Below are 21,415 nucleotides of genomic sequence, written 5' to 3' on the forward strand. Positions count from 1 at the left end.
CTGCCACTGCTGTTGGCGATGATAGCATCATCACTGCCATTATTGTGAAGGGGAGGAGAGGGGAGTCACCAAGGTCCCATTCCTTGGGGATATAAATCTAAGAGCCCTGAAGTGAACCTCAGTTAGCTTTGACACAGCCTCACTGGGCCATGGTCTACAAGAAGGAGGGAACGGTACAAGGCCACCCTCCCCACCACCCTCACTAAGCTCATACAGCAGCCCTTGGAGTTTGGGGCTGAGGCTTCCTGTGCATCTGCCCCAGTACCTCCGTTCCAGCACTGATGCAGGCATTGACCAGCTTGCAGCATGAACTTCCAGAGACTAATTCCCATCATTTATCAGTTCCTGTTGCAGACATTAAGGCCATTGTCACTGGGAAAGATTGTCCCCACATGAAAGAGAAAAGTGCTCTGAAACAGAACAAGGTGAGTGGAGAGGCCAGTTTGAGTAGCTAGCCCAATGATACTTGGAGAGTGCCATTGGTGGTGTTTATTTCCAGGTGCATTCTTACCGTCTTCCCCTCTCTATTCCTGAATGTTTTATTAAGAATTTTGAACATACACAAAAATAGATGGAACCTCTGTATATGCATCACCCAGACTCAGCAACCATGGCCAATTCTGCCCATCCACTTGTTTCTCTCCTTTATCACTTTGAAGAAAGTCCCAAGTATCACACTGTTTCATCTGTAAATATTTAGTGTACATCATATAGTATATAACATTACCACCAGTCCATTAGCACACGTAACAGGAAATGAAAGTAGTTATTTCAGATCAAATACTCCACTGATGTTGACTTTCTACCAGTTGTCTCATAAATGTCGTAATTTCTCTACAGATATATAAATGTTTATATGCATACACACACACACACACCCATCTTGTTTAAACCAGAATCTAAGACTGGTCTTTTAAGTTTCTTAATTCCTAAGTTCCCCCCGCCCCCCACCATCTTTTCCTTTGCAGTTTATTAGTTGAAGAATCAGATTGCTTGTTTGGTAGTTTCCTAGCATCTGAATTTTGCTGATTGTTTCCCCATGGTACAGTTTAACTTGTTCCTCTGTCCCAGATCTGTAAATCGGCAGAGGGATCTAGAGGTTTGATCCAGTTCAGGTTTAACTTTTTTTCTGGCCAATGTCATCAGTGGTATTATGTTCTATCAAGAGGCACATAATGTCTGGTGGTCTCTCCTTTTGTGATATTAGCAGACTGTTGAAGCTCAGTGCCTCATTCCATTAGTCAACTAAGGTTTGCAAACTCATGATATTTTGATGCAGTCATTGCTTTTCATTTATGAGCTGAACCACGAAACTTTCCCTTATCTACTATTGGTTTCCCAGTGGTACAGTTTATGTAGAAAATGAGAATAAATGCTGATTCTTCTTTTATGTACTTACTTTCAAAATAATGAGTTAGTTCCCTGGTATCATGCAACAGTGACCAGTTTACCATGTGTGTGTATGTTTTGTTTTGTTTTTTAATTGTTAAGATATTCCTATGCCAAATACATCATGATAGAAGTTGTTAGTCATCTTGGTAATTAAAAACTTTTAGGATAACTTACAGTCATGGATTGTGACCTTCCAGGGTTCTGAGTGTTGAAAATGACTTTTTTCCAATCTTAAAAATATCACAACATCTTTGATGTGACTTGGGCAGGGAGTGGGTAAGTTAAGGTTGATTTATGCTGGGCCTAATCTCCAGCCACACTTGTGGCTGCCTAGGAGCATTGATGACATTCATTTGAATCAGCATGTTTGGTGATGATGCCGAGTCACTAGGACTTTGGCCCAGATCTTGATGTGCAGACCCCAGGCTGTTCCATCACTCTAATTTAAACCGTTTCTCCTTCAGGAGGTGTTGGAATTGGCCTTCTCCATCCTGTATGACCCTGATGAGACCTTAAACTTCATTGCACCTAATAAATATGAGGTGAGCAGTGTGGTGCTACCTTGGACAACAGAGCCATTTCTGTAACTCTTTCATTGGTGCCAGGAATGAACAGATCAGGAACGTCCCCTGCGGTGGGTGGCTGCAGTGTATCATGAAAGCTGTAGAATGCCAAGGATCTGTCACACTCTGGATTGTTTATCCATGAGCTGGGCTGTCCACATTACTCTTCAGCAGCAGCCGTAGGTTGTCATTACAAAGACAAGGTCAACTAGGAATGACTCATTTACTTGGGACTAGGAAAATTCTCCCCTTTTCAGTTTCTCTGTGGTCAACTACCCAAGAGAACTTGACAGATCCTTCCTCCCAGGGGCTTCTGGTCACATGTTGTAGTGGATCCAGTGTGGACTTTGAAGCCAGATGGAACTGGTCCTTCTGACAAGGGCCCTGTAGTTCCATCTCCAGCACTGGAAGATACTAGATATTAAATGAGTGATTGCATTTGAGACCCTAGTGCCTGGTGAGCTCTGAGAGCCATCACTGGGAACTAGAAGTAGGGCTTATGAAAGAGGAGACACTTGGGCAGGGCCTGAGCTGCTGCTAGTGGAATTTTATTGGGAGGAAATGAAGAACAAGCAAGTGGGGAACCAGGCAAGCAACGATGTGGAAAAAGGAAAATGGCAGCAGAGGAAGCAGAAAGAGTTAGGGAGCAGTGGGATCAGAAGGCTTCCTGGTTACCCCCTCTTAGCATGAGACCCACCAGTTCCATTTCTTTAGTATTTACTCTTTAATATGTATTGACTTGATTGATTTTAATTTACTTTTTTTTTGGTGGCAGGGGACCTGCAATGACTCCTGTTTGTGTCTTGCTTCTTTTCACCTAATACATATTTCCCTTCTCTCGCTTCTGATTTTGGGGTAACTTCAGGTAGATGATGCCCCAGTACTCAGATCTCATTTTGCTGTATTCATTCATTGCATTTTTAGGTTCTATTTCATATTATTTTAAGGAGTTGTAATATAAAACCCCTTATAAAAACCAGATATCTTGAGAAAGTGAAGGATCACCTCCCAATTTATCTTTGCTATCATTCCAAATCAGTTTTGCCTATACTGATTAGTTCCAAAAGGAACTGTTGTGAGCCCCATCAGAATAGAGACCTTGGCAGGATCTCCTGCTGACCAGGGGTCACGATGTGACATTTTGCAACTTGCTCCCCACAGTACTGCATCTGGATTGATGGCCTCAGTGCCCTTCTGGGGAAGGACATGTCCAGCGAGCTGACCAAGAGTGACCTGGACACCCTGCTGAGCATGGAGATGAAGCTGCGGCTCCTGGACCTGGAGAACATCCAGATTCCCGAAGCCCCACCCCCCATCCCCAAGGAGCCCAGCAGCTATGACTTTGTCTATCACTATGGCTGAGCCTGGAGCCAGAAACGACGGTACCCAGGAGAAGGGATTTTGGGCCCAGGAGAAACGCTTAAAGTCTGGTGCCTTGTCTTTTGCTTGTACAGAATCTGTAGTGATTTTGGTGGCCAGTAAATGCCAGCCATTTCTCAAACCCACCTCGGACCACCCAGAGTTTCCTCTTGGTCCCTGTCTACTAAGAGTCATGAAGGCAGGGTGCTCTGCCCACTCCATCACCATGAAGCCTGAGATTGGGCCACGAGGAACAAACAGCAGATGCCCTTGCCTTCCAGTCCAAGAAATTGCTTCTTGAAATGGATTTAACAACAGCCACTCACCTTTTCCTCCTGAACCTGCTCTCTGATCAGCTGAATCCCCACGTAAGCAAGAGCTGGCCCAAGAAAGGCTGCCTGCAGAGGACAGGTATGCTGGGTGTGTTGAGAGCCTTGGAGTGACTGCCTGTATCTCAAATCTGAGTACAGGCCTGGGGCCTTTGCTTTTGTCTTTTTTGATGAGGGCTCACTCCAGCTTCATATGGTGCCAAGATGTTGCTGCTTCTGAGGTTGGCTCTAACATCTCTGGTCTTTAGAGCCACCAGATCTCTATGGCCCACACAGATATCAGAGCAGATGGAAATTTTTCCCTACAAGCGCTCAGTCTCATCCTGGCAAGTCAAAGACCTCCAGGCCAAGTCCTGCCCTCTTAAGTCTCCAGGAACGCTGCAGGGAAAACCCAGCTGAGGCCTGGGCCTAGACTGTGGTTAGGTCACTAGATTCTACCCCTCTCCCCCCACATTAATACCTTTTCCTTCCTCAGAGAGAAATCTCCCACCTAACCTGAATTGTAGCCCCCTCCAGTTTGCTTTCCTTTGGCCTTCCAGACCCCAGGAAGTTTGCCTTTCCTTCTTAGCGCTATGGTTTCTGCCATTGGCCATGATTTCAGGGAGCTGGCTGAGGCCAGCTGAGGCCACACCTGTGCCAGTGGGGCTTCCCTGGTGCTGAAGCACTTGTAAACCACACACACAGCCTCTCTCCCTGGACATACGTTAGCACATTGGCATTCAGTATTGGTGGCCTGGCATGGTAGGTACTACCCAATGAAGAGTGTACTATATATTTTCATTACTATAGGCCATACTTATACAGACATGTATATATATTTATATAAGATCTACCTATCTTAGGATGGAACCTTGGGGAAAAATAAAATTGAGGGGAAGTAAAAAGTATGTAATGCTTCCAGTTGTGAGCCAAGATTGTAACCAGAGAGCAGCCAGGAGCTTCCTGTCAGTAACCATGTTTTCAATAAATACTCTTTCATGTACAAACTGTGGTTCCTGTTAACAGCTGTTTGTACTTGCCCCTGCCCAATGGTGAAGATTTCACCTTGACAAGACTTGATCTCAGTGTGTCCGGGAGACTCTGGAGAGCTCCAGCTGGAGCCCTTAGTCACCTTTCAAGAGTCCCTTCCTTCTTATCATTCGCTCCTCCCACACATACACACACACACACACACACACACAGACACACACCTGCTGGTTAACAGTGTTCACAGATTGCTGCACTGGGACAAAGCGTTTTCTGCTCAACCCTGCCGGGTACAGCAGGGTAAGGCATACTGTACACCCCCATGAACACATCCTCCCTCTTCTCCCTGCCAGGGACACAGCCAGGGAACAGCTCGAGTACTTGTGCCTTACAAAGAAGACATGCTCTTTACCCTGTTGCCTGTGCTTAGTGCCCAGCCTTCCAGCTGGTGTTTTAGGCTGTTGCTGCAAACCTTGGCCTTGGTAGCTGGGAGACTTGAATGAGGGTGGTGATGAAAATGGATACTTTCTCTTGCCCCTAAGAGAGAAGGGTGTGAGGACAAGCTATTTCAAAAGGCATAGAAAGTGTATGCAATACAAGCCTTGAGGACTGAATAAAGCCAAGACCTTGGGCAGTGATGGGTACCATTGTAGGTGCTTGGTAAGCACTGAATGAACTATGCCTGCATGATGCCAGCTGGCGGCGGTGACAGCAGCAGTTTGCACAAAACACTTACACTCTGGCCTTGAGCCTTCTGTTCAGAGAGGCCAGGGATCCCAGCTGAGTCACTTGTAAGGAGCCATGTTTGCAGCTGGTCTTACTGCCGGAGAGCCCAGGAGGCGGCTAGAGGAGGGCAAAAGGCACAAAACTGGGTCTAAATGTGCAACCCTAGCTTGCCCTGGCCCAATGTTCTCCTTGACTGCAAATGCTGCCCTTTTAATCCATCCCGCAAGATGAAGAAAATATGAACGCCCTAGGCTGGCATTTTGGGGCCACTGCAACCTGCCTCTTGACTACTTTAACCACCACAGTTATAAACAACCTGAGCCCCAGGCACGGCTGGAGGCTTCTCACCCTCTTTTAGGATTCTGCCATTTCCTCTTTCTGGGATGCTCTCCCCCTACTCAACCTATTGAAGTTGAGATAATTCTTAGAAAGTTTCATACAGAAAATATTTCACAAATGTTTCGTATTACTTCTGGATCGCCTAAGTTTTAAGTTGTAACGGCCCCAGCCGGCCTGAGCTCCCAGAAGAAAAAGCCCATGAGATACTTATCTTCGTGGTTCATTCCATGGTTGCCTAGCACTAAACTGGACATAAGAAAAACAATTTGTTCAGTAAAAGTAAACAAGTGACCATTTTTTGGATGCCCACTGTATGCAGAACACTAGCAGGTACCAGGGTTCCAAAGCAAGCCCCTGATTGAGCGCAGGAGAGACGCAATCACACTGCTGTGCTCTGAGCCTGAGAGACTCCGCGGAGGACAAAACTGCGCTGTACCCCAGAAGGACCCGACCACCTCAGAACCGGACCACAGCAGACGCCCCGCCCCTGTGCTGCCCTGCCCCGCCCCCGTGCTGCCTTTTCGCCCCGGCTCCGCCCAGCCCCTGGGTAGCTTCCGGCGGAAGTTACCGCCCCTGCCGCGGTTCGGCGGTGGCATCCGGCCTCGCACTTCCGGTGGGAAGATTCCGGCCGGGAGCTCACCAGGCCGAGGTGAGTGTGTGCGCGGCAGGCCTCCCGGCGCACTCCCAGGGGCTGGGGGGCCGGGGCTGGAGACGGGAAGCGGGCTCCCCGCCCGGGCTCTGCGCGGGTTGGCATGGGGCACGCCACGCCCCTGCCCCTCCCCGGGCCTTAGTTTCGCCGTCTGTGGAGGCGGCAGGGGTCTCCAAGCGCTCTCCTGCCGTGCTTCTGCCCGACGCCGGCTCATCTGGTATTTCTTGAGCACGTGCGACGTGCTGGGGTGCGGGACCCAGGCCGGAATCGGACACGGCTCTGCCTTCTGAGAGGCTGCTTCCCGCGGTGGGATTGGGGCGGGCAGTAAACACGTGAGCAAACAAGGAAACGTCAGAGGTGGGAAGTGCCACGAGGATTGGGAGGGGTGGGGCATTGGGGAAAGTATTCAGCCCAGCGGAGGTCTGCGGAAGTGTACTGAAGACATAAAGAACAGCAAGTAAAGAAATACGCAGGCTTGATGTGTTTGACACGTGGCAGGGGACCGCTGTGGCGGGTGCTGGGGCCAGTGGCAGAAGAATGAGGTTGCAGAGGCCTTCCTTGTGGACCAGGCTGAGGAGCTGGGCTTAGCCTTAGGGCATGGTCTATTCTGTGTGCTTAGGCCATCTCTCTGGCTGCTTTATAGTTTCCAGGCCTTAGAGGCGAAAGTGGAAACAGGGAGACCAGCTAGACGAGTGGCAGTCAGCAGACTGTGGTAGTGGGAATGGAGAGGAAGAGAAGTAGAGGGGTCAAGAAGTGTATTGAAGGTGGAACTGACAGGGCAGGATTTGAGAAATGACGGAAATAAGTGGCCAAAGATGATTTCATCATAGATTTTTGGTTTTGGCTTAAGTAACCGAGTGTATTATGCTGGCATTTACTAAATGACTCTGGGATAGATTGGGAGCATGAGAAATAATTATGAAATCTTCTTAGGGCATCTTAAGTTTTAGATATTTGGAGTGCAGCTACCAAATAGGCAGTTAGATAATACTAGTCTGATGCAGAAAAGGTCAGGGCTGATGTAAAGAATTTAGAAATCATTGGCAAGTGGATTGGGTAGGATAAGATTATATAGGGTAAGATTTAAGAGAGAAGAGAAGCCAGGTTCCAAGCTTTAGGCACCCAATTTTTATAGATTGAGTTGACAAGAAGGTGCCAGCAAAAAAGGCCAAGAAAGAGTCCAGAAAAGCAGAAGAAAAACCAGGAGAGTGTGGTATCGTAGCACCTAAGAGAAGATTTTTTCTAGGAGAAGGAAGTGATCCATTGTGTAAGATAAGAATAGAGACTAAGCCGGTGGGCGAGGTGGCTCACGCTTGTAATTGCAGCACTTTGGGAGGCCAAGGTGAGTGGATCACCTGAGGTCGGGAGTTCAAGACCAGCCTGACCAACAGGGAGAAACCCCGTCTCCAACTAAAAATACAAAATTAGCCGGGCGTGGTGGCACATGCCTGTAATCCCAGCTACTCAGGAGACTGAGGCAGGTGAATCACTTGAACCTGGGAGGTGGAGGTTGTGGTGAGCTGAGATCGTGCCATTGCACTCCAGCCTGGGCAACAAAGAATGAAACTCCATCTCAAAAAAAAAAAAGAATAGAGACTACGCCTTTGAAGGGGCAGCAGAGAGGAGGGTGTGGTGACTCAGTGGAGCAGTAGAGATGGGCTGAAGTGAGGGCAGGGAGTGCATGAGTGGGGCTGGCAGTGCGAGGCCTTCTGGGGAAGTTTCACTCTTAAGGGGACCAGGAGGGGAGTAAGCCTCTATCATGAGCCAGCATTTAATGCTGTACCTGATGCCACTTTACAGTTGGAAAAACTGAGTCCAGTGGTCAAGTAACTTAGGGTCACAGGGACACCAGGATTTGATTATCAGTCTCTAACTCCAAAGCCCACACTCTTAAGCGCTAAACCATGCTGCCCAAGTTACAGTTAGGAAGATTGAGGGAAGCAGGTGCGACAGTGATGCACCAACCAGCCTTACCTTGATGTGACTGCTGCCTCCAGCTAAGCTGCTCTCTGTGGAAAGTGGGGCAGAATATGGACTTTGTTTCCTGAGCAAATGAGATTTCAAAAAGAGGATTTACTCCTTTAAATCTTGTTTCCCTTATAAAATAAGGGTGGGGACCTTCAGTTTCATGTCTGTGTCTCCAGTGGTAGGCCTACAGGAGCGCTTAATAAATGCCCATTAAGTGCCTAGATGATCTCCAAGGACCCTTCTAGCTGAGATTTGGCTTTGTGTCTGTGCACAGGTGACCTTCTGAATCCCAATAAGAAAATGAGTTAACTTTGAGACGTGCTTCTTGTAGGCGGGGTAGCCATAGGGGCTTCTTGGAGGCAAGGGACCTGGGCCAGGTCTGTGAAGGAAAGTCAGCATTGAACCTCTTTTTTATTACAAATATTTTGTAACAGTCCCTTTTATTACCCTAAAATGAAACATATGATTAATAAAAACAGCCTACACATAATTTTTGAAAAATCAACAATGCGACCGGGCATGGTGGCTCACGCCTGTAATCCCAGCACTTTGGGAGGCCAAGGTGGGCGGATCTCCTGAGGTTGGGAGTTCGAGACCAGCCTGACCAACATGGAGAAACCCCGTCTCTACTAAAAATATAAAAAATTAGCTGGGCGTGGTGGCGCATGCCTGTAATCCCAGCTGCTTGGGAGCCTGAGGCAGGAGAATGTCTTGAACCTGGGAGGCGGAGATTGCAGTGAGCCGAGATTGCACCATTGCACTCCAGCCTGGGCTTCAAGAGCAAAACTTCGTCTCAAAGAAAAAAAATAGTAAAATAAAATAAAAATAAATCAACAAAGGCCTATGAAAAAGGAAAGTAATTAATAGTAAAACAAAGTAAGTTTCAGTATGTAAGTTCCTGGGCACAACAATGCTGGAAGTCGCAGTGACGGCTGTCCCTTCTGTGTGGACGCTCTAGGAGTGTGATTCCCACAGGCGCAGACTGACACAGTCGTGTTGTGTCACAACTCAAAAACCACTAGTGCCATTGCCGTAGATGATGTGGTTTTTCCAGAATGGGAACTTTGGTGCCATTTTGAGACCAGTTTTGACCATTTTCAGTCTCCCTTCATTGTACATAGGCATCGTATTCTTGCAAATGTTAGTTCACAGCAGAACCATGGAAACACTGCCCTGTGTTTACATGTAAACAGTTACTTTCTAGGTTCAGCTGATTATAAGCTAATCTTTCACCTATATGAATGTGAAAGTCATGCGGGATGCAGAGCAGTAATTGGCTATGTGGACTGCCCCTTCTTTATCCCTGCTCACTGAATGCCAGGAGCATATCCCCAAAATACCACCACAGGTTTCCAAAGCTACTCTGAAGACAACTGTAGCCCTGGAGATTCATTTGGACACAGCCAGCTCCCTGTTTGCCCCGGAGAGGGGAAATAGTAACATGGGTTCCAGAGTGCAGAACAGAATGTAATGGCTCCCTTCGGAAATGGTGGGGTGGGAGATGGAGAGTGTTTCTGATCTTGAAGCCTAGGAAGGCTTCAAGAAGGTGGCGTTTCAATAGGATGGGAATGTCTCAGAGGAGGAGCTGTGGTTGGGGGCACACAGATGAAGCAGCAGGTATCACATAACGCTGGACCTGAGGCTCCTCCAGGCACAGACAGGTCTACCTGGCATGCTCCGGGCAGTCATCCGGGTTGGCTGGATTGACAGGGAGGCTGGGAGTGGTTTCATTTGGCAAGACTGTAAGGCAGGCACCGCTTCCAGGCAGTAGTGGTTAGAGCCTGGTCTTAGAGTGTTCCAACTGTTAGAGTGGTTTCCTTCTCCACTTTTAACCCCTAAAGACCAGACCAGTCCCCTGAAAATCGCATGCCTGCTGTCTGTCAGTCATCAAACCAAACGGAGAACTTAAAGTATGCCAGGTGTGCATAAGGCCAGTGTGGACACACTGTTCCCTATCTTTGTGCCTCTCGTAGTCTCTCAGTGGACACAGACATTACTCAAATCACACCCTGCACAAGTGCTATGAAGGAGGAGGAGGAGAGCCGTGAAAGCCACCTGTATCTCAGGGGACTGATGAAGGGGATGAGGGGAGGGTCCCTGAAGAAGTGACCTCTGAGCTGAAGATAGGTAGGATGGATGAAGGACTGAAGGGTGGGTGCAGTGTTCGTTCAGTTCCTTTGGACAACGGGAAGAAAGCTGGTGTGTTTGAGAAGCTGAAAGGCACCCAGTGGGGCCAGGTCCTGGAGAGCCTGTGGCTGAGACTGGGAAGACCAGCAGGGCCAAATCAGGCCATGGGAGCCCAAAGAAGGGTCCTGGTCTTTATGAGAAAAGCACTGGAAACTGCTGAAGGGTTTTAAGCAGTGGCCCGACATGATCAGATTTGTGTTTTAAAAGGTCACTTTGGTGGCAGTTCATGGAGATTTACTTGAGGTGACAAGAGAGCAGACATGACATGGGTCTCTGGGAGTGCCTTGTGCCATTGTGGGCAGCCCCTCCGGAGCCCTGAGTCACGCAGCCTTCAGAGGCACCCATGGCTACGAGAAGCGCAGTCTCTGCCCAAGGCTCCAAAGCTGCCCTTTTTCCCCAGCAGCAGACCTCGGGACCTGTGAGCGTTGCATCCAGTTAACCATGGGAAGGGCCAGCACCAGCCACCAGCCCCTTAGGTGAGGACTCTGCCTGGGGCTCCGCTGATGGTTCCAAATCATGGAGCTGCAGAAAGCTCCTCCAGCCAGGAGACGTTCTTGGTGAAAGCTGTGGTCCAGCTGCACCGGCTCTTCCCGCACATTGTCTTCAAGAAAGGTGCCTGCCCCCGCTGACTCAGGAGCTCGGGTGCTGCAGCTGCCACGAATGGGGAGGTGGGCCCTCGATGTGGCCTTTGTGTGGAAGGCGGTATTGACGCTGGGGCTGGTGCTTCTCTACTACTGCTTCTCCATCGGCATCACCTTCTACAACAAATGGCTGACAAAGGTACCGGGAGGCCTTGCTGGGGCAGGGCGCTGGGATGAAGGTGGCTGGAGCCGTGGCTATAGTGCCCTTCACGTTTAACAGGAAGGCACAAGCTTCAGCCAGTCTAACTGGAAGCCAGTTACAGCTGGGCTGGAACAGGGCCCTCCAAGCCCGCCATGCCGGGGTTCCCCTTCAATGTTTGGATCCAGGGAAACCAAGGAGAGTGGGAGGTGTGAAGGGATGAGCTGGGGAAACGGGCTCAAGCAGCAACTGTTTACCCCAGTAGAGAAGTAATTCAATATTTTAATAAGTGATACAACGTAGTGGGCTGCAGTGGCTCTCACCTGAGAATGGGCTGTGAGGAGGGCTGGGCAGGTAGCTCACAGGTGTGTTGAACTGGTGGAGACAGCACCAGGCTAGAATTGAGCCCCTTGGCTGCCACTTGTCTTTGTGACCTAGGAGTCTGTCATTCCAAGCGATGATACTGTACCTAAGGGCCCTTCACACATAGCAAGGTCCTCATGAACCACCAAATGAACCCCACTCCCGCAGAGGGGCGAAGAGGAAGAGGGAGCTGTTGGGGGGCAGGCTGTCTAAACCGAGCCGGGGTGTCTGCTTTGGGCTCCGTACAGAGCTTCCATTTCCCCCTCTTCATGACGATGCTGCACCTGGCCGTGATCTTCCTCTTCTCCGCCCTGTCCAGGGCGCTGGTTCAGTGCTCCAGCCACAGGGCCCGTGTGGTGCTGAGCTGGGCCGACTACCTCAGAAGAGTGGCTCCCACAGGTAGGTGGGGTACCTCGGTGAGGGCGGGGCAGGAAGAGGGGCTGGGGAACCATAGGATGAGAACAAGAGAGACACCCGCGTGTCTGGAAGCCGAGTCCGTCCCCTCTTCCTGCACTGTTCCTCCTCTGCCCTCTTGACCTGGCCTCCCTCCACCCACGCTGCTGCCTCTTGCACACTGCGTGCCTTCCCACTGCCCCACCACACACCCACAAAACCCCTGCTGCACCCACGGCCCCACAGCTCCCTCACCTGGCAGCAGACACCAAGCCTGGAGTGTGGTCTCGGGCCTGGAGATGAGTGGTGAGCAGTTAGGGTCCCTGCCCTCGCAGGGCTGTGACATGGACATGGAGGGCACTACGGAGCCCAGGGAGGGGGACCGACCCAAGGCCGGGGCCCATGGCTGGTGGAGGAAGATTTCCTAGGCCAGGTGCTGAGTAGGCCGAGGGCTGAAGGATGCATGGGACTGATTGGCCCTGGGAGGAGGGGCCCTTGTGGCCAGAGGGAGATTTAGTGCCAGCTGTGGAGTCTGGAAGGGAACTCAAAGTGTTTCAGGATGCTGAGAACCCGGTGCTGGTCAGAGGAAGTGGGAGAAATGAGAACTGAGAGGGTGGGTGGGGCTCACATCCTGGAGGCCGGGTTCCCCTTGGAGGAGTTGGTGTTCCATCCTGAGGAAAAAAGGGTTTCCAGTAAGGGATCAACCAGATCGGGTTAATACCTCTGCTCGGGCCAGCGGGAGTGTTTGTACAAACCACGCTGGCCCAGCCAGTTGGAATGGGCCCAGCCCTAGTGCTAGAGCAGCCCCCCACCGCTTTGGGGCTGAGTATTAGCCCTTTAGTTGCTGGTGGAAAAAAAGGCCTGAGGGCCCCAGAGGAGGCCCCGGGATGGTTCAGAAGTGGGGGACACTCAGGTGCCTCAGGGTGCCAGCCCACCCCAGCAGAGTGTGGACCTCCCACACCGTCCTGTGGGTGCCTTTGTCTCCACAGCTCTGGCCACGGCGCTTGACGTGGGCTTGTCCAACTGGAGCTTCCTCTATGTCACCGTCTCTCTGTGAGTACCGGCCATGCTCTGCTGCCTCCCTTCAGGCTCAAGCTCTCTGTCTGTCCAGCGGGCTGTCTGCACACCCGGCTGCCAGGCCAGCCACTCCATTACTCTCTGGGACCAGCTCTTGCTCTCTCAGCCTCTCTCTGGCACCCAGCAGCTCTCCGGGAATTCACCAGCCTCTTCTGTAAGCCCAGCGCAGAGGGGATGCTGTGCCCACCTACCAGGCAGCATGGGGAAGCCAGGGAGCTCACCCAGAACCCCATCATCAGAGTAGGGGAGGGCAGGCCACAGGGCCATAGACAGGCAGCCACTGGCGGGTGGTACACGTAGTCGCAGCAGAGCCCTGTGTGGCTTGGGGACTGCACAAGAGTTTCTTCTTCCCTCTGATGTTTCGCTTCAGAGAGCACAGTTCCTGCCTCGTCATCCTCCCACTCCTCATCCTCCCACTCCTCATCCTCCCACTTCTCATCCTCCCACCTCTCGTCCTCCCACTCCTCGTCCTCCCACTCCTCGTCCTCCCACTCCTCGTCCTCCCACTCCTCGTCCTCCCACTCCTCGTCCTCCCACTCCTCGTCCTCCCACTTCTCGTCCTCCCACTTCTCGTCCTCCCACTTCTCATCCTTCCTTCCCGCTCCTGCTCCGCTGAGGGTCAGGTAAAGAACAGGACTCAGGGAGCTCAGCGTCAGACCTGCAACCTCTTTTCCCTGGTGATAACCAGAGGCCCCTTAGTCAGAGATTCCTTCTGGTTAAAGGTCGCTTATCAGCTCAGATGACTTAGCCCAGCTCTGTTTGGTCATTTTGCCCAGTGATTTGTGCTCCTGCTCCTTTCTTGGTGATGGGTCTGAGCCCTGGGCTCCATCAGTGCATTGTGGGTAATTTTGCTTCCAGGTACACAATGACCAAATCCTCAGCTGTCCTCTTCATCTTGATCTTCTCTCTGATCTTCAAGCTGGAGGAGCTGGTGAGGGCCCAGTGTCTCTTTTGTCCCTCCTGCCCCCACAGATGCTAAGAATAAAGCAGGAGTCCGAGCAGTGACTTGTCCCGCTGTGTGACAGAAGAGATAAGCCCAGTCCAGGTGGCAGTAGATCCCTTTCTGAGAAGGGACCTAGACATGGGCAATATTCGGAGTATTTAGAAACCAGTGTGGCAGGGTAATGACCAAAGGTGAAAGCACTGCAGGATGCGGGTCCCAGCAGAGCCTGGTCTAGGAAGCTCCCTGCTGTGAGAGGCAATAGCCGTGTGTGTTAGGCCCAGAGGGGGAGGTGGGACCTCTTGGGGGCCTAGGACAGCCGTCAGTGTGGCAGAGCAGGCAGGGCTGTTGGCATACCAGCTGACCGTCAGCCCTGCATGCTGACATTAGTGGGCAAGGACTGTCCAGGACCCCCTGGGGTAGAGCTGGAGGGTGGGAGGATTTCCTGCCCCAGGGGCAGCCAAGATGGCTGCTGACCCCAGGCTCCAAATGTGACGAACCGTTGACCCTCAAGACCCCCGAGTTAGCTGCCACTGCTCCCCATCCTACCAGCGCGCGGCACTGGTCCTGGTGGTCCTCCTCATCGCCGGGGGTCTCTTCATGTTCACCTACAAGTCCACACAGTTCAACGTGGAGGGCTTTGCCTTGGTGCTGGGGGCCTCATTCATCGGTGGCATTCGCTGGACCCTCACCCAGATGCTCCTGCAGAAGGCTGAACTTGGTGAGCACATGCCACTCACCCTCCAGAGAGAAGAACCGCGGCACAGGCAGGGCGGAGGCATGGCAGGGCCAGGCGAGACCTGATGGTAACCGTCCCCCGCCCTGCAGGCCTCCAGAATCCCATCGACACCATGTTCCACCTGCAGCCACTCATGTTCCTGGGGCTCTTCCCTCTCTTTGCTGTATTTGAAGGTACGTTGGGCCTTCCCTCTCGAGGGCACCTTAGTGCAGCAGACCACAGATCCCTGCCCTGAGCCCAGCACAGTGGGAGCTGCAGAGATTATTGAGATCAAAGATGCAGTCCCTCCCCGGAAGCGCATGGTTTGGGGGACGGTCAGACGTAAACAAAATGGCTGGAGTCCAGCATGATAAATGCTACAGAGAAAGCACATAAAATCCAGGGAACAGTAACAACAGTAAGTGTGTACAGAGCCCTGAAAGTGCACCAGGGCTGTTCTGATCTTTTTAAACATGCGAACTTATTTCATCCTTCCAAAAACCCTGTGTGGCAGTACTATTATTCCCCATTTTGCAGGTAGAACAAAGTGAGGCACAGAGAAGTAAAGATAACTTGCCCAAGGTCCCATAGCTCATAAATGAGCCAGAATTTGAAGCCAGCAGCCTGGCTCCAAGTGTTCCAGCCCTCCTCTTAACCACCCTATCCTGCCTCTAAGGAGTGGGGAATCAGGGATTGTTCCAAGATGCTGGAGTAATCAAGCAAGTCAGAAAGGCTTTCCTGGCCGTGGTTTTGGAGGGTGAGTGGGATTGTGGCAGGCTGCAGGGAGCAAGGCATCTGGGAAGTGGGAATAGGAGGTTCAGCCATGTCCAGGCATATAACATTGGGATGTGTGTTCAGGGAGTGTGGACCGTGCGGGATCGGCAGAGGGTGGGCTTCCAGAGCTGGGGGCTGAAGGCCAGGAGCCAGCACACAGGAGCCTGGGGACATGGTCAGTTCCTCCACTGTCGTTGTCCAAGAAAGAGGAGAGCCCTGGAGAGTTGTGTAGGCTGGGAGGTGTGGCGCCACCTTCCTTTCTTTGATGTTTTGGGATTAGCCTTTGTCCCCTTTCTGTTTATCCTTCCTCCCAGAGTCCCCTCTGTAATACCTTCAGGGTCATTACAGAAAATTCTGTCCCACATCCATTTAAGTTTCAAGCGGTGAAGCATCTTGAACCTCCCTAAGAAAATTATTTTGAAGCCCCGTTGTCCAGGAAACTTCTATTCAGGGCCTCATTTTTTTCCCTCTTTAAAATCTCTCCCCATTCCTTCATTATGCCCCCTCGTATCAAACGCCACAGTCTCCCCTCCCGGGTGTTTACACCATGCCCCATCTCTGCAAAACCTCATCTGAAAGCCCCTGGTAGTCGTCACTTAGCAAAGCTGCATGGATTTAGCTCCTTTAATCTTTTCTGGTAAATTAATCCCCCAAGCGCCTTCATTACTTATGTTGCTTTTCCCCGAATTCCCTTCAATTTGCCGACGCCTTTGCAGTACTGCTGAGCCCAGCACCAAACAAGATGTCCTACAATGTGAGGCTGTTGTGCCTGGGGGGGACTGTCACTCAGCATTTCTTTGGTGCTTCCCTCCAAAAATCTCAAAATACTCGACCAACTTCCAGCTACCACAGGTGTCTCCTGTGCCCAGTTCTGGGCCCCCCTTCACCCTGTGCTAATACACCACAAGGACTTTCCTGTGGGAGGGGCGCCGGGAGTCATTCTCCCAGATGGACAGTGTTGGAAGGACCATGACGACTCCGAAAGTCTAAGCCAAATTTGGGGTAGGGGGTGTGCATGCCTGTGTTTCTGGAGCAAGGGGCCATGGCTATATGTGTTTGCATTTTCTTTTTGGGAAATGTTCATCAAATGGCACCGCAGGTTGGAGAAATACCAGTCTGGTCCCAGGCCTCTCATTTTATCAGTAGAGAAACTGAGGTCCAGAAAGGGGACACATCTCAGCCCAGGTTCCTCAGCTTTGTACTAGCAAGACCTAGATTAAAATGAATGTTTGTAGGGATAGAATTTTGACCCTGTTTGTAGGTAACCTGGCTGAATTGTAGACCAAGGAGCTCCGTGAGTGGGCTGGGGCACTGTTGGTCCTTCCTCACTTGGTGGCTGCCCTCCCTTCTTTAGCCCATTGGTTACCACAGCTCCAAAGACCCCATGAAGTCAGCAGCCTTGCGCCCCTTCCCCCAGACCAGTAAGTGAATACCGTCCAAAGGCTGAGGGCACTTCCGTCCGTCTTTCCATGCAGTGCTACCCCCTCTACTTTACCCCAGAGGCTCAGACGAGCCCTCCCCGTCATTCTGTTAGGATCCCCATCATCCCGCTTGGATCCCATCATCCTGCTAGGATCTCCATCATCCTGCTAGATCCCATCATCCCGCTGGGATCCTATCATCCCGCTAGGATCCCCATCATCCCGCTGGGATCCTATCATCCCGCTAGGATCTCTATCATCCCGCTAGGATCTCCATCATCCCGCTAGATCCCATCATCTCGCTGGGATCCTATCATCCCGCTAGGATCCCCATCATCCTGCTGGGATCCGCATCATCCCGCTGGGATCCTGTCATCCCGCTAGGATCCCATCATCCTGCTAGGATCCCGTCATCCTGCTAGGATCCCATCATCCCGCTAGGATCCCCATCATCCCGCTAATATCCCCATCGTCCCGCTAGGATCCTCGTCATCCCACTAGGAACCCATCATCCTGCCAGGATCTGGCTTCTATTGCCCCCAGGCTCTCTGGCAGCCATCACTGCTTCCCTGGTTTCTCCAGGTCTCAGGCCATCTGTGTGGGATCACTTTATACCTCCCATGCTTTTTCTCTGGGCTGCAGACAGTTAGCAGGTCTCAGTAAGGACTCACTATGACAATGGAAGATCTCATGTGGTTGGCATTGGGCTGGCCGAGGCAGCCCAGGGCCCAGCCTCCCACTCTCTCTCCCCATTGATTTCAGGTCTCCATTTGTCCACATCTGAGAAAATCTTCCGTTTCCAGGACACAGGGCTGCTCCTGCGGGTACTTGGGAGCCTCTTCCTTGGCGGGATTCTCGCCTTTGGTTTGGGCTTCTCTGAGTTCCTCCTGGTCTCCAGAACCTCCAGCCTCACTCTCTCCATTGCTGGCATTTTTAAGGTACAGACTCGGGGGTGATGCCATTCCTGTCTTAGAGGGGGAGCCCCCAGGGATTTCTCACTAGCAGCTCCTGCACCTCAGGGCCCTGCAGAGAAGAGACGGAAGTGCCCCATTAGGTGCCAGGCACTTTGCTGACTGCTGTGCTGGCCCCTCCTTCCGCCTTGACCACAGCCCTTTGAGAGGGTGTGATCACCTGCACCCCACAGACAGGGACACAGATGGAGAGCCAGCTCTGACTCCCCTAGGCCTGGGGCGCATTCACATTTTACCTTGACTGCCAACTCTGGCATTGGGCAGTGGCCTGGAGCCACAGGTTGAACAGCTCCTATCCAGACTCATCAGGAAAGAGTTCCATGATTGACTGGCGGTGTCCTCCAGGGCCGCAGCCAGGGCTAGTGAGACCCTCAGCAAGCACCCCTGTGGCCAACCTCGCTGTACCTCCGCCTCGCAGGCCTGTCCTTCCCTCTCACACCTCTTCTCACTTCTGCCTCTCCCTCCCACACATTTACTTTTCTCTTTGGCCAGGCACACACCAATACCGAAACAGTGTTGCCTAAACCCAGAAATGCAGGCCTCTCTGAGTGTCTTCTGGGAGCCAGCCGCATGCTGAGGCATGGCTGTGGTTCTTGGATGAACGGCCTCGCCAGTCCCTTTTGCAGTCTCTGTTTATAGAGAGCCCCGGGACCAGTGTGTGTCTTCAGCCCAGGGTAATGCAGCATTCTCACGCAGAGGCTCAGGGCTCCCTTCTGTAACTGCCTCCTTTATCCTTGTGGATACAGCACGATCTGGACACCCTGGTCCCCAGCGTGGGATCCGGTTTGCCTCTTTTATTCCTGACAGAATTCCGTGACAAGCACCTCCTTTGTTGCATCTCACAGAGGGAGGCTGGTGGGACAGCGCCGCAAGCCGGCAGGGTCCCCTGACCTCTCTGCCTGCTTGGGCCCAGGATTTCAGACAGATCTTGATCTACCCACCTGAGTGTACCCAGTACCCCCACCTTCCACCCTCCTGGCCAAGTGGCCAAATCCTCCTGTTGATCACACTCCCTCCTGCTTCTCTGCCCCCAGGAAGTCTGCACTTTGCTGTTGGCAGCTCATCTGCTGGGCGATCAGATCAGCCTCCTGAACTGGCTAGGCTTTGCCCTCTGCCTCTCGGGAATATCCCTCCATGTTGCCCTCAAAGCCTTGCATTCCAGAGGTAACCCGGAGCCCCTTCCAGAAGCCTCTGGTTTCTGTTCTTCTCCCTGTGACTCTTAGTGATTCTGATGCAGGAAGTGTGCGCGGTGGCTCTGCTGCCGTCTCTTCTCTAGGAAGATACCGGGGTCATCTCCAGAGTGGGTGGGTGGGGCCTGGGTGACTCAGCACACATGCAAATCAGAGCAAACCAAGAAAACAACGACTGGGCCTGTAACTGTGATCTCTCTCTATCCCAAGGTGATGGTGGCCCCAAGGCCTTGAAGGGGCTGGGCTCCAGCCCGGACCTGGAGCTGCTGCTCCGGAGCAGCCAGCGGGAGGAAGGTGACAATGAGGAGGAGGAGTACTTTGTGGCCCAGGGGCAGCAGTGACCGGCCAAGGCAAATGGCTTAGAAGCAGGCCGCTCTCCAGCCTGCTGCCAGTACTCACTGTGCTCAAGCCCCCGGGGCTCTTCATGGTAGCTGGGAGCTGTGGACGAGAGTCAAAGGTGGTGGGGCCAAGCCAGGGACTCCTGACTCTTGTCCCTCCCTTCAGAGCTTGGTCACACAAGGGGCGAGCACCAGGCCAGCCTGGGACCTGGCCAGAGCTGGGCCCAAGCTGCGCTGGAGTTGGAGTCACTGCAGGAGAGGGGAGTGGGCTGGTTCTTCCCAACCACTTCCCAGGCTCTGACGGCCAAGACTCATCTCCAAGGCACCGCAGCTTTCTAAGGGGACTGGGTTTGGACTGGGTTTTGGATCTCGAGGGGCTGGAGCCTCATCACCTGGGTGGCATCTTTTCTCAGAGAGCAGGTTTCTTTATAGTTTGGAAATAAATGGTTCACGGTCCACTGGCCACCTCGTGTTGCTGGAGATGGGGCAGGGAGGGACAGTGTGGGCCTGGCCTCTCCTTTCCTTTCCCTGCCTGGGGCCTTCTTCAAATGACTGGTCTTAGGCCAGGCCTCCTTCGTTTCTTGCTTATGTTGGAACACCAGTGCCCTCCGCATGGGGCCCCACTGCACCTGCTGGCGGGAAATAAATGAATATTTACTGAGCACTGCATTCTGGAGACTTTACATGTTTTCACAGCCTAGTTTGAATCCTGGCTGCCACTAGCTGTGTGACCCTAAGCAAATGACCTAACGTGTCTGTGCCGTAGTTTTTTAATCTGTGAACTGGGGATAATAATACCTATCTGAGAGTCCTTTTGAAGATTGAGTCATTATTAGTAACAGATTAAATGCTATATAAGCGTTTCTTTTAATCCTTTTAACAACTAAGAGACTAAAGCCTGGAAAAGATAAAGAGCTGCCTAAGTGGCTGGGCTGGGATTCACATCCAGGCCTGTGTACCTCTGCATGCACGTGCCACACGTGACGTCCACACTGCCTCCTGGAAGGGTTTATGGGCCCCGGGGCCTGGGCCTTCCACTCCTCCATGGCCAAGTCCCACCTCTTCTCTAGACTACAGGCCTGTCTCAAATGAGGAAGGGAGGGGGCAAGACCCCGATTCTGATGTGCTGTGGACTGAGTCTGCTGTAAGCTGGTTCCCGGGCCTTGGGAGACCCCACCAGCCATTGGAGACAGCTTTCCAGGCGCAGTGCTCCTAGGCACTCACAGCAGGTGGCGCCATTGCACCACACTGGCTCCCAGAGCCCAGCCGCCCTGCCACGGCTCTCCAGACACAGGCAGAAAAGGGGTGCTTGGAAGAGGACAGTGGGTGTCCATGGGTGGGGACAAGGATGGGACTTGTTCTAAAATTGTTTCCACAGGTTGGAGTCACTAAAGCTCGCTCAGTTAAGCGCAGGAGAACTTTAATACTTTAAAAATGGGTCTGCAAACTTCCTGTAAAGGGCCAGTTAGTAAGTGTTTGGGGTTTGGGGAGCATAGCATATGGCATCTGTTGGAGCTGCTCTGCTATTGTAGCACAAAAGCAGCCATAGACGACACAGACCCAGGGTGTGGCTGTCCCAGTGAAACCTCATTTACAAAAGTAGGATCCAGCTTGCCGGCTGAAGTTTGCCAGCCAGAGAACCCTCAAGAATTCTCGAGTCCAACTTCCACTTCTGCAGCAGGAGGCTAGAGCCAGGAGGGGGCGGTGACTAGCCCGAGGCCCTCAGAGCTTCCGTGCTCAGGAGGAGTCAGACCGAGATCTGTCTCTAATTCAGATTCCCAGCACAGACTCAGCAGGCGGAGGTGGAGCACCAAGGGCGCTCGGAAGCGGCCCGTTATCTAGCTCCTGCACCTCTGCCCCCCTTGGATTCCACAAGCTCAGAGGCCAAGATTAAAGGAGGCTCGTGCTCCAGCTGGATGACGTGGGGAGAGCCAGCCAAGGAGGGGGGCCAGGGCCTCCTCCGTCTGAGAGG

The 21,415-nt window shown here is 52.2% G+C and overlaps 2 protein-coding genes across 7 annotated transcripts in view; both read left to right on the forward strand.

The window, feature by feature from the left end:
* ELMO2 (engulfment and cell motility 2) overlaps nt 1-4,629 on the forward strand; it is a 67,894-nt gene extending 63,265 nt beyond the window's left edge. For all 3 annotated transcript variants that reach the window (XM_050806461.1, XM_050806460.1, XM_050806462.1), the window contains 3 exons: nt 343-425; nt 1,857-1,934; nt 3,117-4,629. In XM_050806461.1, the coding sequence (XP_050662418.1) occupies nt 343-425; nt 1,857-1,934; nt 3,117-3,317 (362 nt within the window). In that variant the 3' untranslated portion in view covers nt 3,318-4,629. The remainder of the gene's footprint in view (nt 1-342; nt 426-1,856; nt 1,935-3,116) is intronic.
* A 1,651-nt stretch (nt 4,630-6,280) lies between these two features.
* SLC35C2 (solute carrier family 35 member C2) lies at nt 6,281-20,105 on the forward strand. 4 transcript variants are annotated; one of them, XM_050806540.1, is made up of 10 exons: nt 6,281-6,323; nt 10,879-11,258; nt 11,870-12,020; nt 13,004-13,067; nt 13,950-14,022; nt 14,584-14,752; nt 14,860-14,943; nt 17,707-17,882; nt 18,950-19,079; nt 19,316-20,105. In XM_050806540.1, exons 2-10 carry the CDS (start codon nt 11,139-11,141, stop codon nt 19,444-19,446), a joined length of 1,098 nt encoding a protein of 365 aa, XP_050662497.1. In that variant the 5' UTR covers nt 6,281-6,323; nt 10,879-11,138; the 3' UTR covers nt 19,447-20,105. The 4 variants fall into 4 exon arrangements, with proteins under 4 accessions (XP_050662497.1, XP_050662496.1, XP_050662498.1 ...); XM_050806539.1 differs by having other exon boundaries at nt 10,882-11,258; XM_050806541.1 differs by having other exon boundaries at nt 10,882-11,258; nt 14,647-14,752.
* The last annotated feature ends 1,310 nt before the right edge of the window (nt 20,106-21,415 follow it).

This window comes from Macaca thibetana, chromosome 10 (assembly GCF_024542745.1).
Source record: "Macaca thibetana thibetana isolate TM-01 chromosome 10, ASM2454274v1, whole genome shotgun sequence".
Lineage (NCBI taxonomy): Eukaryota > Metazoa > Chordata > Mammalia > Primates > Cercopithecidae > Macaca > Macaca thibetana.

Bases quoted from the DNA above. Each gene is read 5' to 3' on its own strand.
- SLC35C2 (XM_050806540.1), top strand. From the start codon at position 11,139: ATGGGGAGGTGGGCCCTCGATGTGGCCTTTGTGTGGAAGGCGGTATTG. The intron at 14,753-14,859 runs GTGAGCACATGC...CCCGCCCTGCAG, and splicing joins CCTGCAGAAGGCTGAACTTG to GCCTCCAGAATCCCATCGAC. The intron at 19,080-19,315 runs GTAACCCGGAGC...CTCTATCCCAAG, and splicing joins CAAAGCCTTGCATTCCAGAG to GTGATGGTGGCCCCAAGGCC.